The sequence below is a fragment of the Manis javanica genome, chromosome 1, assembly GCF_040802235.1.
Source record: "Manis javanica isolate MJ-LG chromosome 1, MJ_LKY, whole genome shotgun sequence".
In the NCBI taxonomy this organism is placed as follows: Eukaryota; Metazoa; Chordata; class Mammalia; order Pholidota; family Manidae; genus Manis; species Manis javanica.
Window position 1 is genome coordinate 1385577 of NC_133156.1, and position 22926 is coordinate 1408502.

A 22926-nucleotide genomic window follows, 5' to 3' on the forward strand; every position below is an offset into this window, starting at 1 on the left:
CTTCTCTTGTGTGTTGCAGTGTGGTTCAAAATTTACTTCCTTACTCATAATCATTAACACAGACTACTTTATTCATGTAACTTTGTTAGAAGTAAAAAAAACAAGATGAAACAGAACAAGATAGACCTAGAATTTTATTGTTGACATTTACTCCAGCAGTTTCATGCCTCTGAAAACTCCCTGTGGTAGTTTTCCATCTCAGTTAAGGTGAGATAACAATGATGTAGCTAATGGCAGTGAGCACCATCAATTAACAAAGAGCAAAATCAGCAGTATGGACTGCTGCTTCCATTTTTTGCTGAAGTGCTGACCTGCCATGGGGCCCAGTGACATGTCTATTAGTCTGTACTTTCAGGTTGTAAAGTGAGTTTTATAAAGTTATCCAATTAATTCCCCTTACCTAAGTTGCTGTGTTTCATCTTTCTGAACTTCCTCCCCATTTAATTTTAACTATGCAGAACCTAGTTACATTGAAAATTAGTACAATGATTTGTCCAGACCATATTTTGCTTATAACTGGCCATAATACATAAAATTTGGATCAATACTTTCATGTGATTCCCCCCTACAGTGAGTAGGGAAAGGTGGCTTTATTAAGACATCTGTAGTATTTGAAGTGGGGGATTGTGGTGCAGGATGAGAGGTGCAGTTAGTAAGTGATCCATTACATGCCTTGACTTTCTAAAGATAGCCCCTGAGGCCTGAATAAGGGAAGTGTTTTGATGAGTAACCTAAAGGAGTTCATTTATCCTCCACGTTTACCTTCGTGAATAGGCTAGATTTCATACTCTGTGAGAACAAAGACTGATTTTCCTGTTTCACCATAACAAACAAAGTGCTATGCCATGTGGTTGATGATGTCTGTGTATCTTGTAGAATTTTCTAAAAGATAAGGGTCCCCTTTTCCATACCTATGTTGCTTTGTATAATAAATTGCTAAAGATTAATCCCTCAAGCTAGTATTAGTATTAATTTGTTTCACCAGGAGACCTAGCTGATTTGAAAGTTAAATCTTCACCTCTGCTACTAAGAAGTCTTCTGACTTTAGCTGAGTTGGGCCACTTGTAATGTGATAGGAAATAAACAATCTGGGCGCTCTCTTTGGCCTGCAGTTTTGTCAGGTCTTCAGGATTTTCCTTCCAAGCCTTTCCAGGCTGCTGGCTTATCCCATCTCCTGTCATGTCCTGACAGTGCCAGGTTCTCTGAGTGCTGAGCCATCAACTCTCTGCTCTGAGAACCTGCTGTAGGCGACTCCTCTACCATGCTAGTTGGAGAGGACATAGGGCTTCCTCTGTTCCCGTGACATGGACATATAAGAGGCCCTCCGGACACAGTGTCCTGGTTTGTGTTTTCTTATCACTTTATATAGTAGAAGTGGGAAGAAAGCTTGATTAGAAGTCAGAAGAGGGGAGTTTTGTGTCCTCTCTAATAGTTATTACTACTGCTTGATTTGGAAAATTCTTAATTCCTGTCTCCCTGATGACCACATGTCTTTTGACCGGGCAGGGTCAAGTGAGGAGCATCCGAGCAGGTGCCATGCCCACTGAGAGGCAGTTTCCCAAAGTCAGGCTCTCTTGCTTTTCCCCTTTGCTTCTCCCCTTTCCCTCTCTTCCTCTTTAACTTAGTTTTTCTCTCTCCCTCTCCTCCCTCCTTTATTCCTCTTTCTCTTTCTTCCTTTCTTTTCATTTTTTCAATCCTTTTTCCTTCCCCTATTCTTTCTCAGCCAAACTTCCTCACTTTTTTGAGCCCTTTGTTAGTTATTAGCTCCAACCCCACCTCTCACCGCTGTCCTGGTATTCCCCCACAAACACATACCACAGCCCTGGTGCCCTCCGCTGCCCCCCCATCTCCCCACCACAGCCCCAGTACCCTCTGCTGTCCCCCCAACCCCCACACCACAGCCCCAGTACCCTCCACCGTCCCCCTGGACTGCAGTCCTGAGAGGATGTACAGTTGTTCACTAGGATACCTATAAACAAAACTGGGCAGAGGAGACAGAATAAGCAAAAACTTAGAACAAATGAAATGATAAGAGAAAGGGAAAAGTTAGCATGAGGCTGGGCAAAAGGAAGGAGAGAACTATGGTTAGACAAAGCATCCTCATTGTCTTGAAGGAGAAAACATACATTCTTCAAGAAAGACAAATTTTTTCCTGTTACTAAGTCTGAAGCAAATTTCTTACATGAATCTTACAGGAGACACACAATTCTGTTCTCAATAAGATCTTTACCACTAAAGCAAGGGCAGGTATCCAGGTGTTTATTGTATGCTCTAACGTAAGCTGAGGGCAGGAGGGGAGAATCTCAGTCTGTTTGGTGTCAGACATGTGCCCGTGTTCTGGTGTCTTAACTTCTTGATGAATAGGTTTTATACAGAGACAAAGCCTAGAGCACATAATGCAGCCTGAGTTTCCCCTGATGGGGTCACATTAACAGTGACAACCCCTGCTGACTTGTTCCTGATCCCTCCTGCTCATCTGGAGGCAGTCTCTTACAAAGTGTCCTCACTTTATACTTCAGGCACCGGGGCAGTCTCACATACATGCGTATACTGTCTGGTAGACTGCAATGCCCACATAACATCTGCTGAGTTCTTCCTCTCTTGCACTAACCTCTTTCCACAACACTTTGACCTTGAAACGACTTGAGAGTTTGCACTACAGCCATTACAGCCAATGAGCTTCATTAACAGTGTTGTAACTTCAGAGTTCTCCCAAACGTGCCATGGTTGTTCAGCATCCCCAGAGAAGCCAAGCACCAAGAGAGAGAGATTTCAGGTGACGGCAGTCCTGGAGTCTTCAGTGTGCCAAGGCCACAAGTTAGCCATGGAGAGGGAGGGAGAGCGTCTCTCGTCCGTGTTAGTCACGCTTGCTCACCGAGTTACCAGGCAAGGCTGCTCGTGGCCTGTTGCACATGCTGGCAGCAGAACTGTCTCCTTCACTAAATCTTTTCTCAGACTCTTTCCGTAGATGGCATCCATGATTCAGGGGCTGGGTCAGGAGACGTGCATGACCTCCCCACACTCTTGTACTTTTCTTCTCTTCTTTCCTCAACTCCTGCTTAAACATAAGCTCAAATGAAAGTCTGAGGGACCCACACCATCAGTCCACCCCATGTTCCCACACATGTCAGAGCCCCACAGTGAACCCAACTCAGGCTCACATTGGGATCCAGTTACATCTTGAAGAATAAATGTGAGTCTTTTGATTCAATTGAGTTGAATAACAAAGTTGTATAAAATAATCTTAAAGAATAAATACAGAATTCCATGGTGCTCCATACATACAAATTATTTGTATCATTAAAATGCATTGATTATTATTTGTAGAGGAAATTTCAGGCTAGAACAGAGGAAAGTTTGTCCCCTTAAAATCTAATGAAGAGCATCATGGGAAATGTGCTGGAATTAGTGATGATGTCTTTGGCTGCCAATAACAGAAAACTCAGGTGCTGTTATTCATTTTAAAAAGGAGTGTGGGGAGAATAGAATCCCAGTGGAGTAGTTCTTTATGCTGCTGTATTTTCTTCTATGTGATTCTCTTGGCTACCCCCTCTGCCATTTGTTGGCCTTATTCTCAGGCAAGATCACCGCGTCAGTTCCAGGGGACACATCCAAAGAAGACAATGTCCAGAAGAAGCAAGAGAACTTATCTTTCTTTCTTTCTCTCTTTCTGAGTGACAAAACTTTTCCCTGTCACTGCCAAGCAAACCACCATTCATGTCTCACAGGCCAGAATTAGCTCTCACGTCCATTCTTAAACCAGTCACTTGGGGAATAAAACTCGCTTAATTGGCCTAGATTAATCACATGGGGTGGAAGGGACCTTGGGAAGTTAACCCTCCAGACCTCTCCCATGGTTGTGCAGTTACACAGTATGCCAGCTGTCTGTGGACATTTCTTAGGGTCTGCTAGTCCTTGCCTTTTTGGTCCCGCCATGATGTACACCTAGAGGTACTCGTGTGTCATAAACCGGTAATTTGTGTAGAACCAGCTGCAAACTTCAGCTTTAAGTCTTTTTGGCTTTATTGTTCCTTTCTGTAAGATATCCAGACAGAAAAGTAATCAAGTCAGATATCATCTTTCTCCAAGTCTCCAGTTCCAGTCTCTCTTGTGAGCATTGGCACTGCTTATACAATTAGCCCCTGGACATTTACACAGCAACTTCCATGGTGCCTGTGGTGGTTTGGCATTGCCTCTATTTCAACTGCCTTCTGTTGGGCCTTCTTAAAGGGAAGAGTCTGGAAAACTAAAAAAGTTAAAAACAAAACAAAACACTACATATTCCAGACTCTTTTGTAGCTAGGCTTCTGGGTTCAAAATAGGTTCTGCCTACCAGATGTATTCCTGTGGGGTTGGGACAGCAGATAGGAAGCAAGGCCATAGTCTGGCTGCACTGGCCTTGTGCTACTGCCGAGCGGAGTCCTGGTGAGGTGTTGGGCTTTTCTGCGACACTGGCTCAGGGTCTAGTCACTTGCTCTGTGGCTATGGAGAGCAGCTGATGTGACCCCACCAGCTTCACAATTCTGGATCACAGTTACAGTGGTGGGTTCTTGGGATCAAGAATTTCTGTGGCAGCCTCCTGAAGCCCCCTCATCCTGATGTGGCAAAAGTAACAACTCCCTTGGAAAACCAGCTCAGTAGTCTTCCTCTGGCAGTTATTTCTGGAGGTTCTGCCAGGAATCATTTCCTCTAATGCTGACAATTATTTTTAAGCATTTAATTCCTTCCTTTAAATATTTTTCTCCTTAAATTAACTCTAGTGTTTTTTGGCTGAATCCTGACTGATAGAACTTTCTGTTGTCATTTCAAACTCAATGTGTTTAAAATGAAACAATGCTCACCTTTGCTAATGAGCTCTCATTTCTGGCATCGTTAGGTATTGTCACGCACTATATTGTCACCCACCATTATCTCTTTTCTTCCTCTTCTTGTTCTTTTATAACCAATCAAATCCTTCAAAACATCTCCTCTTATGTATACCTTTCTTTCTAGTCCTCATGCTAAAATTAAGACTAGACATTACCACCTCCTCTTAGGCCTGAAACATTTCAGTCGTCCCTTGACTATTCTCAACTCCACTTCTCTTTACTCTTCACTTGATCACAGCCTCAAATGTCAAATTTATCTTCATAAAATATCATTTTTATCATAGCACTACTATATAGTGACACAAATCTTAAATAGTTTTCCTAAATTCAGAGCTTTGCATTCAGTGCTGTCTAAAATCTTGTTTCAGCCTATCTTTTCAAATAGATCTTCTTCTGGGGGTGGGTAGGTACTTTGTGGAGACTTCACTATGTGAGAACTGCATGTTGTATACTTGACTGGTATAAATCTTAACAGCAGCTCTTCAAGATAAGTATGGTGATACTAATTTTACAAGTGAGCTCACTGTAACTTAGGTGAGTTAAACAGCTTTTCAGCATAAAAGAGCAAACTAGTAGTAGACCTAGAATACAAACCTACATTGAGCGGTGCCAATGCTCAGCATAACATGTATGTATATGAATTCTCTCCCATTGTCATGGTAGTCTGTTGAGTGTCTCTGGAATATGCACATTCCCACTCTTGGACCTATACTAACATTTTTTTCTCTCACCCCTCCATGAATTCCCTTTTCCCTCTATTCATATTACTAAGTTTCAAATCTCAGTTGAGAAGTTTGCTTCTCTATGAAAGCTAATTTGAACTTTTTAGAAATTTTCTGAAATTGAAGTCATTTACTATCTGATAATTGGTATTATGAAATCTCATATTGAAATGTGGTATTTTTTATTTAACTTGCTTCACTACTCATGCATAAGTCTTCCTCCAGTCGTCAGTAGGCTCATTGAGGCCAGGATGACATTCTATATTTCTACAACTCCTATGTCCACCTAAGGTACACTAGAAATTGCAGTGAATTTGAAATTAGCAGAGCTATAGTCCTCATCCCACCACTTATCACCCTTGTGACTTAAACAAAGTAACCAACTTTGGGGGCGCTTTTATGTTACTTGTGAGATAGAGCTTGAAATAGCTTCCCCTCTCTTTTTCACAAGTCTTTAAGACTTCTCAGACTACGGAATGTTCTCTGACAATCAAATGTACATGTATAAAAATGCACTCATTATTTATTGAAGTATGGAATTTAATAAACAATTAAAGGAATTCCTGTGTTTCTTGAAACCACTTGTGGGCCTAGGTTAGTAATCCCTTTCAACAGAGTCGCTGTGAGAATCAGATTAAATACTGCATGGGAAAGCTCTACATAAACCTATAAAATGTTCTTTGAAGTAATATGGAATTCAACAAAAGGTGAGATGACTAAATGAATGAAGGAACCTTAGGACTAAAAGAGAGATTTTAAGAATTCGTCCAGTTCATTCCTCCTGCTTTCAAAAGGGTATTCCTAGAACTAGTGTAGAAGATTATAATTATAATAAAGAACTCCAGAGAGATGAATTTCTACAATTCAGACTTAAGGCAATAGGTCACTGTCAAAATTTCTTTCTTATGTAGAAATGAGTAACTTACAAAAGAAGACATGCAAATGTCTAGTGAACATGAGTAAAAAATTCACACTAGCTGATAGTTAAAGAAATGCTAACTGAAACCACAGTGAAATACCGTTGTATATGTATCACCATGTGGTTAGTAGATAGAATAGTAGTAGTCAGTGCTGGTGAGGGGGTGGTATACTCACATGTTAGTGGAAGTAACTTGGTTTAAGCTTTCTGGAGGGCCATTTGGTAACATGTAAAAAAAAGTTCTAATTGCATACCTATTTACTATACAACTTTTATTTTTAGAAATTTCCCCCATGGTGCACCCCGCCAGTTATCAAAACCATAATATATTTACCAGGGTATTGTGAAGCATTATTTATAAATATACAATACTGAAGACACTGCAGAATTAGTTAACTACATTTTAACATATTCATGTAAGGGATGCTATGAAGCCTTCTAGCTGTGGTTGTAGAGTATTCAGTAATACAGAAAGATATTCATATTGTTCTGAAAAAAAAGCAAACTCGTAAAATTATATGTACAATGTAGAAGAAAGGATATATTTTTATGCATAGAAAGCAAAGCCAGAGAGGACATATACCAATATGATAATAGTGATTATCCCTGGGTGAAGAGATAAGAAAGTTTGTAATTTTATTCTTTTTGTTTATTTGTGCTTTTAACTTTTTAAGGAGTAAGCATACATTCGTTTTACAATAAGAAACAAGGTGTTCCTAATTTTCAATGAAATGGAATACAGCTGATGACCATCTTCTATATAGAACATTGACATAATTTATGGACTTATGATCATTTTAAAGCCCCCTTCTTACATATAGCCAGTTAAAGCCAATGCAAGTTTCTTATTTTTTTCTCCTAATTTGCATCTTACTTGAGTTTCCTTGATTCTCTTTTGTTATGGTACTATGTACCCCAGACTTATTTCTGAAGTCATTAACCTCTTCTCTCATGTTCTGGATTTCTTTGACATGAATCTAGGATGGAGATAAGATTCCTTCCCGGAGCTGCACTGAGGTTGGGGTCATCAGTGGCTTGCTTTGATGTAAAAAGACATTGGGAATTTAGATTCTGAATGCCTGGTTGTGATCCCAGCTCAGTCTTTTCCTAGTTATATAAACTTTTTAGGACTCTTTATCCTCCTTCAGACTTAGTTTCCATTTTCTGTTTAAGTGGTAATAATATGCATACACACATACATACATATGCATATATCCATACACATTTCATTGAAGTCAAAGGGCTGTGTTAATGGCTAAATGAGATAATATATTTGAGAAAGCTTTACAAACCTGAAAGTACTCTAGTACATGTCTGAGTTACATTTCTTCTCTTGTCACGCAGATTGGCAAAGGAATGGGGAGAAGGAGGTGCTTCAGAGGAGCAGAGAAACCTGTTAACCTGAAGACCCAGAGTTACAGACGGATGGTGTTAGTATATGGTAGCCCCCCTTATCCATGGCTCTGCTGTCCTCAGCTTCAGTTTCCATGGTCCTGAGGAAGATAATCTTCCTTCTGATAACTGCCAGGTTAGTAGTAGCCCAATGGTTTGTCACCGTGCCTATGTTGTTCACCTCACCTCCTGGCCTCACATAGACATTTTATTATCTCACATGATCACAAGAGGGAGAAAGGTGAATTCAGTACAATAAGACATTTTGAGAGAGAGAGGGAAGAGACCACATACATGTAACTTTTATTACAGTGTATTGTTATAATTATTCTATTTTATCATTAATTATTGGTGTTGATCTCTTACTGTGCCTAATGTATAAAATAGACTTTACCATAGCTATGCATGTTCAGGAAAAGATACAGTATATATAGGGTTTGATACTATCTACAGTTCCAGGCATCCACTGGAGGTCTTGAAATGTATCCCCACAGATAAGGGGGGCTACTATACACCAGTGTGGTCACATCATGGCTTCTAGTCACTTCTATGGACTCTGCCTTTCTTTGTCTTCCTCCCCATTAAAAACTAAATTAAATATGTTAAGAGAAAACTTCCACTTTCAAACAGCCTATATTGGCATGGTTTTCTTTTTTACTGGCTCTGAAAATTGACATGCGACCAAATCATTTAACCTCTGGTCATAGAGATATAAGGGGCCATACTCTTCTGTAATGACAGAAAGGCATCTCCAATTTAGTAGAGGCCAGGAAAGCTGGGAATGGTGATCATTTCTTCATGAATGCCTCATGTTGGCACAGGATCCTCTGCAATCCTCTTGTGAAATAAAGGGAGACTCAGAAAATTGGAGTCACTTTCCATCCCAAAGTTTGTGACAGAGTCAAAATAAAAGTATTCAGAGCAAAGCTCAGTGCATATTATACTTGTCTCTTTACTCTATTTCTGGGACTTAACAAAATCTTCAAGACCAGGTACATAATTTGCATATTATACTTAGAAAATGCCATCAGTCTTTCTGTGAGCATGATTGTGTGTGGGAATAAATTAAAAGTAAAACAATTGTCAGGTTTTCCCATATTCACACTAGATAAAGTTATCATTATCCAATCAAAACATTCCTTGGGTCTTATCAGTTGATTTTAAGGCTTAGTAATAAGGTATGTATGCTGGTCATTTTGCTTTGTGTTGGGCGGATATATCTGATTCTGTTTTATATATATCTGATTCTGTTCATTCAGTGGTATTACCTCAGTGTAGGAAGATGCATATGGGATTGCCATCTTGAATTTTTCTTCTTGGTTATGCTCCAACTCTCACCCCAGATTTTACAGTAATTAATGCAAAGGGGACTTTCTTTCCTTTGTTTTGGATCGCAGATGTGAATGTGTTAAAATTTCTAGGGACAGGAAAGATAAGTGGTTGCTGCTTTGTTTTCTCTTGCTTCCTCCATACATGAAACCATTGTGATAGATCTTCAGGAAGAGATTCAGTCGCAGATGGCAGAGGTCAGTGTCTTGTGTATTCAATGTCGTCAGTAATAAAGTCAGGACTTATGCTAACTGAATGTTAATAAGTAAGTACAAGGACCTTGGAAAGTCATTATTCTGGTCATTCGCTTCATCATATTACTCCAACAGGCTCAGGAGGCCAATGCAAAGAGATTTTTAAGCAAGTATCAAGAAAGGCCAGAAAAATTAGGAAACAATTGAAATGCTATATAGATTGTAAGGTTCATGTGATATGCTATAGCTCAGCAGAAGGAGAATTTTAAAATGTAATTTCTTTGTAGCAGAGGAATAGGATTACTTCTTACCAAAGGAAATCTGTCTTTATCCAAATCAAAACATTATGTTTTTCTTGTCTGAATAGTACGATTCTTTCTAAATACAATGGTCTTATATAGGCACAAGCTACAGGTTCCTTGAATGAAGTTCATTACGTAACATTGGAAATATTTTTCTTGATAAAGTAGTTATGCATCAATACATTTTGATAAGTTGGTGGGGAGAAGCTAAAATTGGATGTACTGGAAATACATATAAATGTAAATCAACTCCTATCTCCCATTTTTCTGCATTTTCCTCTTAAATTTTGTTTCTTCACAGTATGAAGATTAATGCTGTGTTTATGCATTCAGTCCAGGCTTGGGTTTCACCTTTTGCCTCCTCTCTAATCTTCTGTTCTTTATCCTCAGTGGATTGTTATGACCATGAAACTGAGAAGGAAGCCACACTGGCACAAGTTAGACAGACAGACAGACAGACAGACAGACACACACACACACACACACACACACACACACACACACGCGCGCGCACACACACACAGAGTAAACTTGTCCTCATACACACACACACACACAGAGTAAACTTGTCCTCATACACACACACACACACAGAGTAAACTTGTCCTCATACACACACACACACACACACACACACGCACGCACGAACTCACACTCACACACACACACACACAGAGTAAACTTGTCCTCATACACACACACACACAAGCTGAGAAGGAAGCCACACTGGCACAAGTTACACACACACACACACACACACACACACACAGTAAACTTGTCCTCATGCAATGATAAACCCTAGAGGAAAGCACCATCAGTTGAATGGTCCATAAGGAAAAAGCATTCCAGGTCCTCAGGGGAAGAAAGAACGCTATGAAATCTTTTCTCTGTACTAATTTGAAAGCCCTAGGACATACTCACTTCATCAGAATCCTTGCTAATTAATGTTAAAAGAGAATCTTACAATTTAAAAGCTGTAAGTCCTTTATACATTAAAAATTCCTTTATGAATTTTAGAATTCCTACTATGTGCTCTTGTTATTACATATATGTACCTCTCTATATATCCATCCACTCATCCATGCATTTAATGTTGATGGAACTCAGATTCAATCCCTTCAGCATTGTGTTATATCACCAGGAGATATATCAAATCTAATTTTTGTTCCTTTGTGATGTTAGCTGCTACTGGCTGTCAATACTTAGATCTATACATTCATTTGGGGTTATAAAATGGTGTTATTCTATCATTCTACCTAATTCTATCATGTTTATTTAACAGCTGAAAAGATTTTTGAGGACGTAATTCCCCTCATATATCATTTGGTTGTCTAGTGATAGTGCTGTGTTTTTATTTACCCAGGATTCAAAATAAATTGGTTCTTATGAACTCGTGGATTTCAAATATAATTTATATATATTTGATAGTTTTCAATCCATTGCAATGATTAGTCTTATTGCAATGTAAATAGTTTCATCTTTGGATAGTGGGGGCCTTATGAATCAGTTTCTGAGTCTTTTTGGCATGATCCTGGTGGTCTTAGATATATTCCTTGTTATCCATTTGCTATGTTGAGATGTTTCAGGGTCACTTTGAAAATTTCCTAATTCTGCCCTGAATCAGCCATTTCTTTGAGAAACCCTTGTTTCTTTTAATGGAGATGATTTTTCAAGACCATAACCTGGCTTCTAGAGATGCTTATTTCTACTTGAGTGGTTATTTTTCTAGGCCTTTTCATTGGTAAGAGCTAGGATACACACACATGTATATATGATATATATTATTATGCATATGTATCTATATAGTGCATTATGCAAATGACTTATATTATTAATATATAATATGTACTGTGTATTTTATTACATAAAATACAAAATAATACTGGAATAAATATTTTAGTATATAAAAATACTTATAAATTCATACCAATATCTACATTTATGTTTGGAATTAAAGTGGTCTTTGTTAACTGCGTTTATAATATTTCTATCTGCTAAATTCCACACCAAGAATCTTAGTTCTTAAGGACACAGGAGTTAACAGAATTTAAAAATCTCCATAATTGTTTATTATTCCTTTGTACTTGTACAGTAGTGTCAGAATAACTAAAACTACACTGCCAATTATAAAAAACCAAAAAGAATTATTATTAGTGATAGTTAATTAAATATACTAATAATTATTTTTTAATTTTTTTATTAAGGTATGATTGATATACACTCTCATGAAGGTTTCACATGAAAGAACAATGTGGTTAATACATTTACCCATATTATCAAGTCCCCACCCATACCCCAGTGCAGTCACTGTCCACCAGTGCAGCAAGATGCCACAGATCCACTATGTGCCTATTCTGTGATAACACTGTTCTCCCCGTGATCCCCCACACCATGTGTACTAAACATAATACCCCTCAGTCCCCTTCTCCCTCTCTCCCCACCCGGTCTCCCACACCCCTTCCCTTTGGTAACCACTAGTTCACTCTCGGAGTCTCGGAGTCTGCTGCCATTTTGTTCCTTCAGTTTTGCTTCATTGTTATACTCCACAAATGAGGGAAATCATTTGGCATTTGTCTTTCTCTGCCTGGCTTATTTCACTGAGCCAACTCCAGTCCTCCAACTCCATCCTTGTCGTTGCAAAACGGTAGGATTTGTTTCTTTCTTAAGGCTGAATAGTATTCCATTGTATATAATATGTACCACATATTCTTTATCCATTCATCTACTGATGGACACTTAGGTTGCTTCCATATCTTGGCTATTGTGAAAAGTGCTGCGATAAACATAGGGGTGCATATATCTTTTTGGGTCTGAGAAGTTGTATTCTTTGGGTAAATTCCAAAGAGTAGGATTCCAGGGTCAAATGGTATTTCTATTTTTAGTATTTTGAGGAACCTCCATATTGCTTTCTACAATGGTTGAACTAGCTTACATTCTCACCGGCAGTGTAGGAGGGTTCCCCTTTCTGTGCATCCTCACCAGCATTTGTTGTTGTTAGTGTTTTCGATGCTGGCCATCCTTACTGGTGTGAGGTGATATCTCATTGTGGTTTTAATTTGCATTTCCCTGATTATTAGTGATGCGGAGCATCTTTTCATGTGTGTGTTGGCCATCTGAATTTCTTCTTTGGAGAACTGTCTCTTCATATCCTCTGCCCATTTGTTAATTGGGTTATTTGCTTTTTGGGTGTTGAGGTGTGTAAATCCTTTATATATTTTGGATGTTAATCCCTTGTTAGATATGTCATTTACAAATATGTTCTCCCATACTGTAAGATGCCTTTTTGTTTTGTGGGTGATGTCCTTTGCCATACAAAAACTTTTTAGTTTGATGTAGTCCCATGAGTTGATTTTTGCTTTTGTTTCCCTTTCTCAAGGAGATGGGTTCAGGAAGACGTTGCTCATGCTTATATTCAGGAGATGTTTGCTTATGTTGTCTTCTCAGAGTTTTATGGTTTCATGACTTATATTCAAGTCTTGAATCCATTTCAAGTTTACTTTTGTGTATGGGGTTATACAATAATCCAGTTTCATTCTCTTGCATGTAGCTGTCCAGTTTTGCTAACACCAGCTGTTGAAGAGATTCTCATTTCTCCATTGTATGTCCACGGCTCCTTTATCATATATTAATTGACCCTATATGCTTGGGTTTATATCAAGGCTCTCTAGTCTGTTCCATTGGTCTTTGGGTCTGTTCTTGTGCCAGTACCAAATGGTCTTGATTACTGTGACTTTGTAGTAGAGCTTGAAGTTGGGGAGTGTAATTCCCCATGCATTATTCTTCCTTCCCAGGATTGCTTTGGCTATTCGAGGTCTTTTGTGGTTCCATATGAATTTTAGGACGATTTTCTTTAGTGCGATGAAGAATGCTGTTGGTATTTTGATAGGAATTGCATTGAATCTATAGATTGCTTTAGGCAGGATGGCCATTTTGACAATACTAATTATTTCTATGCATGAGCACGGGATGTGCTTCCATTTATTGGTATCTTCTTTAATTTCTCTCATGAGTGTTTTGTAGTTTTCAGAGTATAGGTCTTTCACTTCCTTGGTTAGGTTTATTCCTAAGTATTTTATTCTTTTTGATGCAATTGTGAATGGGATTGTTTTCCTGATTTCGCTTTCTGCTAGTTCATTGTTAGTTTATAGGAAAGCCACAGATTTCTGTGTATTAATTTTGTATCCTGCAACTTTTCTGAATTCACATATTAGATTTAGTAGTTTTGTAGTGGATTCTTTAGGGTTTTGTATGTACAATATCATGTCATCTGCAAACAGGGACAGTTTAACTTCTTCCTTGCCAGTCTGGATGCCTTTTATTTCTTTGTGTTGTCTGATTGCCGTGTCTAGGACCTCCAGTACTATGTTGAATAGAGGTGGGGAGAGTGGACATCTTTGTCTTGTTCCCGATATTAAAGGAAAGGCTTTCAGCTTCTCACTGTTAAGTATGATGTTGACTGGGGGTTTGTCATATATGGCCTTTATTATGTTGAGGTACTTGCCCTCTATACCCATTTTGTTGAGAGTTTTTATCATGAATGGATGTTGAATTTTGTCAAATGCTTTTTCAGCATCTATAGAGATAATTATGTCATTTTTGTCCTTCTTTTTGTTGATGTGGTGGATGATGTTAATGGATTTTCAAATGTTGTACCATCCTTGCATCCCTGGGATGAATCCCACTTCGTCATGGTGTATGATCCTTTTGACATATTTTTGAATTTGGTTTGCTAATATTTTTTTGAGTATTTTTGCATCTATGTTCATCAGGAATATTGGTCTGTAGTTTTCTTTTTTTGTGGTGTCTTTGCCTGGTTTTGCTATTAGAATGATGCTGGCCTCATAGAATGAGTTTGGAAGTAGTCCCTCCTCTTCTCTTTTTTGGAAAAGTTTAAGGAGAATGGGTGTTAGGTCTTCACTAAATGTTTGATGAAATTCAGCGTTGAAGCCATCTGGTCTAGGAGTTTTGTTCTTAGGTAGGTTTTTGATTACCAGTTCCATTTCGTTGTTGGTAATTGGTGTGTTCAGATTTTCTGTTTCTTCCTGGGTCAGCCTTGGAAAAAGTTGTCCATTTCTTCTAGGTTATCCAGTTTGTTAGCATTTAATTTTTCATAGTGTTCTCTAATGATTCTTTGTATTTCTGTGGTATCCATAGTGATTTTTTCCTTTCTCATTTCTTATTCTGTTAATGTGCGTAGAGTCTCTTTTTTACTTGATAAGCCTGGCTAGAGGTTTATCTATTTTGTTTATTTTCTCAAAGAACCAGCTCTTGCTTTCATTGATTCTTTCTGTTGTTTTATTCTTCTCAAATTTATTTCTGCTCTAATTCTTTATTATGTCCCTCCTTCTACTGACTTTGGGCCTCCTTTGTTCTTCTTTTTGTACTTTTGTTAATTGTGAGTTTACACTGCTCATTTGGGATTGTTCTTTCCTGAGGTAGGTGTGTATAGCAATATACTTTCTTCTTAGCCCAGCCTTGGCTGCATCCTACAGGTTTTGCAGTGTTGAATTATTGTTGTCATTTGTCTCCATGTATTTCTTGATCTCTGTTTTTATTTGTTCATTGATCCATTGGTTATTTAGGAGCATGTTGTGAAGTCTCCACGTGTTTGTGGGATTTTTCATTTTCTTTGCGTAATTTATTTCTAGTTTCATACGTTTGTGGTCTGAGAAACTGGTTGGTACAATTTCAATCTTTTTGTAACTACTGAGGCTCTTTTTGTGGCCTAGTGTATGATCTCTTCTTGAAAATGTTCCATGTGCACTTGAGGAGAATGTGTATTCTGTTGCTTTTGGGTGTAGAGTTCTGTAGATGTCTGTTAGGTCCATCTGTTCTACTGTGTTGTTCAGTGCCTCTGTCTCCTTACTTATCTTCTGTCTGTTGATCTGTCCTTCAGAGTGAGTGGAGTGTTGAAATCTCCTAGAATGAATGCATTGCATTCTATTTCCCCTTTTAATTATGTTACTTTGTTTCATATATAGTGGGTGCTCCTGTATTGGGAGCATAGATATTCATAATGGTTATATCTTCTTGTTGGATTGACCCCTTTATCATTATGTAATGTCCTTCTTTATCTCTTGTGACTTTCTTTGTTTTGAAGTCTATTTTGTTTGATACAAGTACTGCAACTCCTGCTATTTTCTATCTGTAAGTTGCATGAAATATCTTTTTCCATCCCTTCACCTTTAGTCTGTGTATGTCTTTGGGTTTAAAGTGAGTCTCTTGTAGGCAGCATATAGATGAGTCTTATTTTTTTATCCATGCAGTGACTCTATGTCTTTTGATTGGTGCATTCAGTCCATTTACATTTAGTGTGATTATCGATAGGTACAGCCTTATTGCCATCACAGGCTTTAGATTCATGGTTACCAAAGGTTCAAGGTTAATTTCCTTACTTTCTAAGAGTCTAACATCTCACTTAATATGCTGTTACAAACACAATCTAAGGGTCCTTTTCATTTTCTCCTCATTTTTCTTCCTCCTCCATTCTTTATATATTAAGTATCATATTATGTATTCTTTGTCTATCCCTTAATTGACTTTGGGAATAGTTCATTTAATCTTCCATTTGCTTAGTGATTACCTGCTCTGCTTTCTTTACTGTGGTTTTATTACCTCTGTTGACAGCTATTAAACCTTAGGAACACTCTGATCTATAGCAGTCCCTACAAAATAAACTGTAGAGATGGTTTGTGGGAGGTAAATTCTCTCAGCTTTTGCTTATCTGGAAATTGTTTAATTCCTCCTTCAGACTTAAATGATATTCTTGCTAGATAAAGTAATCTTAGTTCTAGGCCCTTCTGCTTCATTGCATTAAATACATCATGCCACTCCCTTCTGGCCTGTAAGGTTTCTTCTGAGAAGTCTGATGTTAGCCTGATGGGCTTTCCTTTGTATGTGATCTTACTTCTCTCTCTGGCTGCTTTTAATAGTCTGTCTTTATCCTTGATCTTTGCCAATTTTATTACTATATGTCTTGGTGTTGTCTTCCTTGGGTCCCTTGTGTTGGAAGGTCTGTGGATCTCCATGGCCTGAGAGACTATCTCCTTCCCCAGATTGGGGAAGTTTTCAGCAATTAACTCCTCAAGGACACTTTCTATCCCTTTCTCTCTTCTTCTTCTTCTTGTATCCCTGTAAGGCGAATATTGTTCTGTTTGGATTGGTCACACAGCTCTCTCAATATTCTTTCAATCTTAGAGATCCTTTTTTCTCTCTGTACCTCAGCCTCTTTGTATTCCTCTTCTCTAGTTTCTATTTCATTTATCGTCTCCTCCACCGTATCCAACCTGCTTTTAATACCCTCCATTGTGCTCTTCAACGATTGGTTCTCCTACTGGAATTCACTCCTGAGTTCTTGGATATCTTTCTGTACATCTATTAGCATGTTGATGATTTTTATTCTGAACCTCCTTTCAGCAAGAGTCATAAGATCCATGTCATTTAAATCTTTCTCTGGAGTTATATTAATTTTACTCTGAACCAGGTTCCTTTGGTGTTTCATATTTGTATATGGCACACTCTAGTGTCCAGAATCTCTATTCTCTGGAACTGCTTAGCCCCTGCAGCAATGTCGGGGTTTGCAGGGGGAGCGGTATTGGTGCCTGGCGGGAGGAAATAGCTGTTTCCTGCTTCCTGGCTGCTATGACTGTCTCCACTGCCTGAACCAGTGGGCCAAGCACACAGGTATAAGCTTTTGTCCCAGAGCAGCCGGATATGGACCCCTGCTTTCCATGAGCGGCTGGAATCTCAGTCTCTCCAGGAATTCTGCCTGTATTAGCTTTCCGACCCCATAGTCCCGTTAAGTATCATGAAAGCACCATGAAATGTAGGTTTGTGCTCCCAGAGCAGATCTGAAGAGCTAGGTATTCAGCAGTTCCAGACCTTCTACTCCCTCCCTGCTCTGTTTCTCTTCCTTCCGCTGGTGAGCTGGGGTGGGGGAAGGGCTTGGGTCCTGCCAGGCCGCAGCTTTGGTACATTACCCTGTTCCGTGAGGTCTTCTCTTTTCTCCATGTGTATGCCATCTGGCACAGTCTTCTTTCCTGCTGCTCTCTCAGGATTAGTTGCACCAACTATATTTTCTAATTGTATGCGGTTTTAGGAGGAAGCCTCTGTCTCTCCTCTCATGCCGCCATCTTTTATCCCTTCAGGATCAGCTCACTAATAATTAATTTTTGTATATGCTGTCCCATATTCCCAAATTTTTTTTAATGGTTGTACTGAATCAAAATTATCAGAACATACAGCCATTACATACTATAATCTCTCCCTTTTTATCCACACTAAATCTGAATTCTATGAGTAGCTATACATTTAATACTTGTCACCAATCTCTAGTCTTCTTGCTTGTTTGAAGCTTATTCTCTGTGGGTTCCTCAATAAACTCTCATCAGGGTGCTTGAAGGCCAATTTTTCTGCATATAAAATCTTTGCCTCTCAATTTTTTTCCTTGAGAATTTTAAATCATTTCTTCAGTGTACTTTGGCAAAAGGTATTGTTGAAAAGTCTGATGAAAAGCAATCCAATCTCTTACATAAATCATGTACTTTTCATCAAGATTATAAAAGGTTTTCTCTTTTTCTTTAAATTCCTGTTCTTATATTACAATATATATTTTTTTGGTTTTGGTCATTGCAGGTTTATATTTTTGGGTATATGGTGTGCATTTTCAATATGTGGTTTCAAGTCTCTTTTGTCTAAGAAATTTTTTATTGAAATACAGTTTTTAGAATTTGTTTAGTACTTATTAACATAGGTATTTTTTTTTAACAGGAATAGACGTATTCCTATTATCTGTATGTTGGGTCTTCTTAGTTACTCTTCAATATCTGTCCCTTTTCCAAAATCACTTTGATCTATTTCTTCATTTGTTTTTAATTTTTAATTTTTAATTTTTTCCTTTTCACCTTCTGTTTTTGTAATGTATCATTTATGGTGCTGATTTATTCCTGTTTTCTTTTAATTTAGTCTTCATGTCTAAGATAATTTTTCTTAATTTATAATTATTCCTGGAATGTTATCTCAACTCTGTTATTTTAATTTGACTTATGTTGCTATTGCATGATTTTCTTAATGCCTTTATCTTATTTTGAAATATTTTGTTATAGTTTTGGTATGTTTTTTAATAAGCCTTTCTGGTTTGGTTTTACTGTCTGTAGCTGTGTTGTTCAATATAGCACCTATTAGCCTTATGTAGCTATTTAAATTTAAATTAATTAAAATTTAATAATACTGAACGTTTGGTTCCTCAGGCTCACTATTCAATAGCTATATGTGTCTAATGGCTACTGTATTGGACAACAAAGATATAGAACAATTCCATGATTGGAGAAAGCTCTATTGGACAGCCTTGGACTACAGAGATGTTACTCTGCTCCTTACTCTTTTCTTTTACAGTAATTGTCTTAGACATAGATCTTAATACTTTCCTGCTACTCTTCTTGTGTGTTTAATTTTTCAAAAATATTGGGAAACTAGGTTTAGACAATGTTCTTAACATTACAGAACATCCTTTTCTTTTTAAAAATCTTTGCCCATTTTTCATACAGAGTTAAAAATCAAAACATGGTAGCTTGATTTCTGAGATTTCCTGGACCTACTTTTATCTGAACCATTTTCTTTCTTCATCTCTATTGTTTCCAGCCTGCTTAATTTTTATTCCACTCTCAGCTGTGTCTCCTCATCATGAAACCCTGTCTTAGAAGAGATCCCTGGCTGGTCATTTGTTTCATGTGTGCACAGTAACTGGACTACTCCAACTCTTTAGATCATTCCTAAGATCCCTTTTATTGTATGTACTATTAGATAAAATAAAACCATATTGGTGTCAGTCACCATCTCAGATTGGCCTGCCATGTTTTCCAGTAATACCCACTAGATACTCGGAGGTTCTCCTGTTCTCAGTCCACAAGCCTCTATTTTTTTCTTCTGCTCATTCCTGCACTAACATGGGTGGCATGCAGATCTTGTGGCTAGTGATAGTTTGTCCCCAGTTGCTTGTATTTTGGATTCAGGTCATTTAATTTTGTTGTAAGTGTAGTTTTTAAGTTTTAATTTTCCTACCTAGTTGCTCTGGCTATTTTAATAGGAGAGTTGGGCATATTCTAAGCCTGGGCTGCTGCAGCCATTGGCACCTCCAATGATCCATGCCCCCTTAATTCCTTTGAAGAATGAATTATTTGAAAATCTTTATAAACTTCTCTGCTGGGAGGACTAGCTCTTCACAACAGTGTTGCTTTAGTCTGAACAAAATATCCAGGCTTTCATCATGATTTAAAGTAAAAGTTGTTGAGAGACCCTGTCTTTAGGTCTTCAGCAATTCTCTAGCCAGTTTATTCTAGGTGGAACCCACAATGGCTAACTTTTTATTTCATTTGGACTACAACTGAAGATCTTTTCCTGCCCAACAGTCATATGTCTGCTGTGGACACTTACGACATATTGCTTAATCGGCTAGCTGCTGAGTTGTTTAATTTCCTTCTCACTGCTTAGGACTTTAAGATAAAGTTGAGATTTATTTAACTGGAAGTTTGGTTTTAATACAAATTTTCAAGACATTTATATCTAATATCTGTAACTATATCCCTATCTATCTATCTATCTATCTATCTATCTATCTATCTAAATTCTTAAATAATGCCTATGAACTTTGTAAAATTCAAAGTTGAAAGCATCGTCACAGGTCCTCTAACATAGTTTCTCACTAGGCATTATTGGCACTTTGTGCTGGATAAGTGTTTGTTGTGGGCTTCTCTTGTGCCTTGTAGGGTTTAGTAGCATCCCTGGCCTCTACCCACTAGATGTCAGCAGCACCCCCCAGTTAACCAAAAATGTCCCAGGCATTTCCAAATGTCCAGAGGGAGGGAAAATAAGGGTGGGGAATGCCCCCTATTGAGATCCACTAGTCTAACATTTCTCCCACTTCATACTTGAACAGGCAGAGATTTATATGAAGTCACATGGATATGTCAAAGCTGTCCTCTAGACTCTCCTGGAGGACATCGTCATAAAACATAATTATGCCTAGTTATGGTTCATCTTTGAAACTAAGTGTTTAAAAGGTTTTGGAAATCTGGTTAAAGACCTTTTTTGGACCTAATTATTATTTAGATTGTCTCTCCTATGGGTAGTTATTGTAGGAAGAAAAAGTGTTCAATATTGGCTCTTTGGACTTTGAGAAAATTTGAAAAACAGTTGTTTAGATAATAGGATCCTGTGAGTTTGTTGATTTCCACTAGGAAAATTATTTTGAGATTGCCTGCTCTTTGGAATTTTCTTCAACAGAGTTGGTCAGGATGAAGAAGAAAAAGTACTGGTAAGTATTCACCATCACTAAAGACTGCTGGGAAAGTAGCCAAACTGGTAAAGGAACAGCGCTTCCAACATCTTTTTAACTGGTGGGAAGAATCCTAAATCCTATTTGGTAATCCCTTTATCATCATCTATTGGAGATTTTTGACAACATATTGTTCCAAATCCCATACTATCTTTGAAAAATTCGGCATAAATGAGAAATAAGATAGAAAAGAGAGAGAATGAGGAGAAATAAAACATAACATACATCAGCATAGGTTTATTATTAAATAGTCCTTCATGGTAGCATCAGTCAATATTTTTAGTGTTTTATCAAATACTGCTGTTTTCCTTCTCATGTCTTTTGCAAAACTGTACATTTTAGACATATCAGAAGAATGTGGAGAAGAGTTTTATAAAATGTGGCAATTAAACTGGCCTGTGATTTATATGTATATTTTTACAGACTATAGAATGGTAAGATGCAAAAATATGTTTTTTTAGTTTCAACAAAGCTTCTCTCTAACGCTATCTATGGATACCTGGCAATGGAATTGTGTCATAGGTAAGGTCCCTTATAAAAGGGATTATATTTCATTACTTTAGAAATGAATCCCTCTTCCCTCATGGAAATCCCATATATAGTCTCCTTATGTTGCAGTTCACTTAGTGGTAAAGTATGTTTGAGTAAGTTGGAGAGTAAGCAAGTGAAATAGATGGGCAAATAACATTTGTTGAGCCCATAAATGTATATATGCTATCTACTCTAACCTTTAACGTAACTCTAGGAGTAATTGTCTTATCCCTATTTTCCAGATCGGGAGTGTTCTAATTTATCAATAACCTAAGTGAAGCTCATATGTTTGCAGTTTTACAGTTATATGTAGAAGCTCTCATATTTACAGTTGACAAAACACTTCAAAGATACTGAATGTGTATCTGGCTATGAGTAGTGTCTGGTCGATGATTCAGAAGGTTTTTATTACTAATTTATGCATAAATGCTATAAAGATTTAGACCCCTTCAAAATTACATCATCCAGTGAAGCTCCATTAGAGAAAGGACCTTATAGTCTGGTTTACTTGTAAACAATTCATGGTATGTAATAGTGCTTGAAAAATATTTGTTGAATCAATCGATTAATTTGTAATAATGTTCACCTCAAAGAATTGTAAGAATTGAGTGGGGTAATACGGCAAAGCACCAGACCCCATGCAGGCACTCCATGAGTGCTCATTCCCTCCTCCTCACTGTAGACCTCTTTCCTGAACAAGCTCCCGCTCTTCATATACCCATCCTTGACGCCCTTCAGTGACAGACATTTGCTTTGAGATGAAATCCTCAGCAGCTATTTTTGCTATGCTTGGATCAGGTCACTCCAGCACAGGCAAGGAAGTGCTCACTGAAGTAATCAGCAGCTCCTGAGGCAACTTCAGTTCTAAAGCCTTCTATATAAAATTAGGTTAGCAAGTATGATTCCATGTGCAGGGTACAAAGCATGAGACATTTGCTTGAGTTTATCAGGAGGCTTTGAAAAGACCATTTTTGGAAAAATAGAAAAAAGGAAGGGAGAAATAACATTAGAGAACCGTTTGCCCCTTGGTGTGCTTGCTCTTCATTAGTATTTATAGAACCTGTGCTCTGGGGCTAAGACTAAGTCTTTCTAAATGTTGATGGCAAATACTACATAGAGGTGGTTTTCTAGAATTCCCATAGAATAATAAATCTAATTTTATTTCATGGAATTTGTTGTGCAGCTCTATCCTCATGAATATATGACAGAGAAAGAAAGAGAACAATTTTCTGCACTTTTTAATCTTTAGTTTCAAGCCTAGTTCCCCTGTGCATTTAGGAGACAGAAGAATCTAGGATTTTTAATATGTAGTTATGTTCAGTTTAACAAATTTTAAG

General features: G+C 37.8%; 1 protein-coding gene across 1 annotated transcript in view; it reads left to right on the top strand.

The window, feature by feature from the left end:
- LOC140848515 (uncharacterized) overlaps positions 1 to 22926 on the top strand; it is a 70141-nt gene that overhangs the window by 30480 nt on the left and 16735 nt on the right. The window contains exon 3 of the mRNA XM_073232422.1: positions 7854 to 7939. Coding sequence (XP_073088523.1) covers positions 7854 to 7909 — 56 coding nt within the window. The 3' untranslated portion in view covers positions 7910 to 7939. The remainder of the gene's footprint in view (positions 1 to 7853; positions 7940 to 22926) is intronic.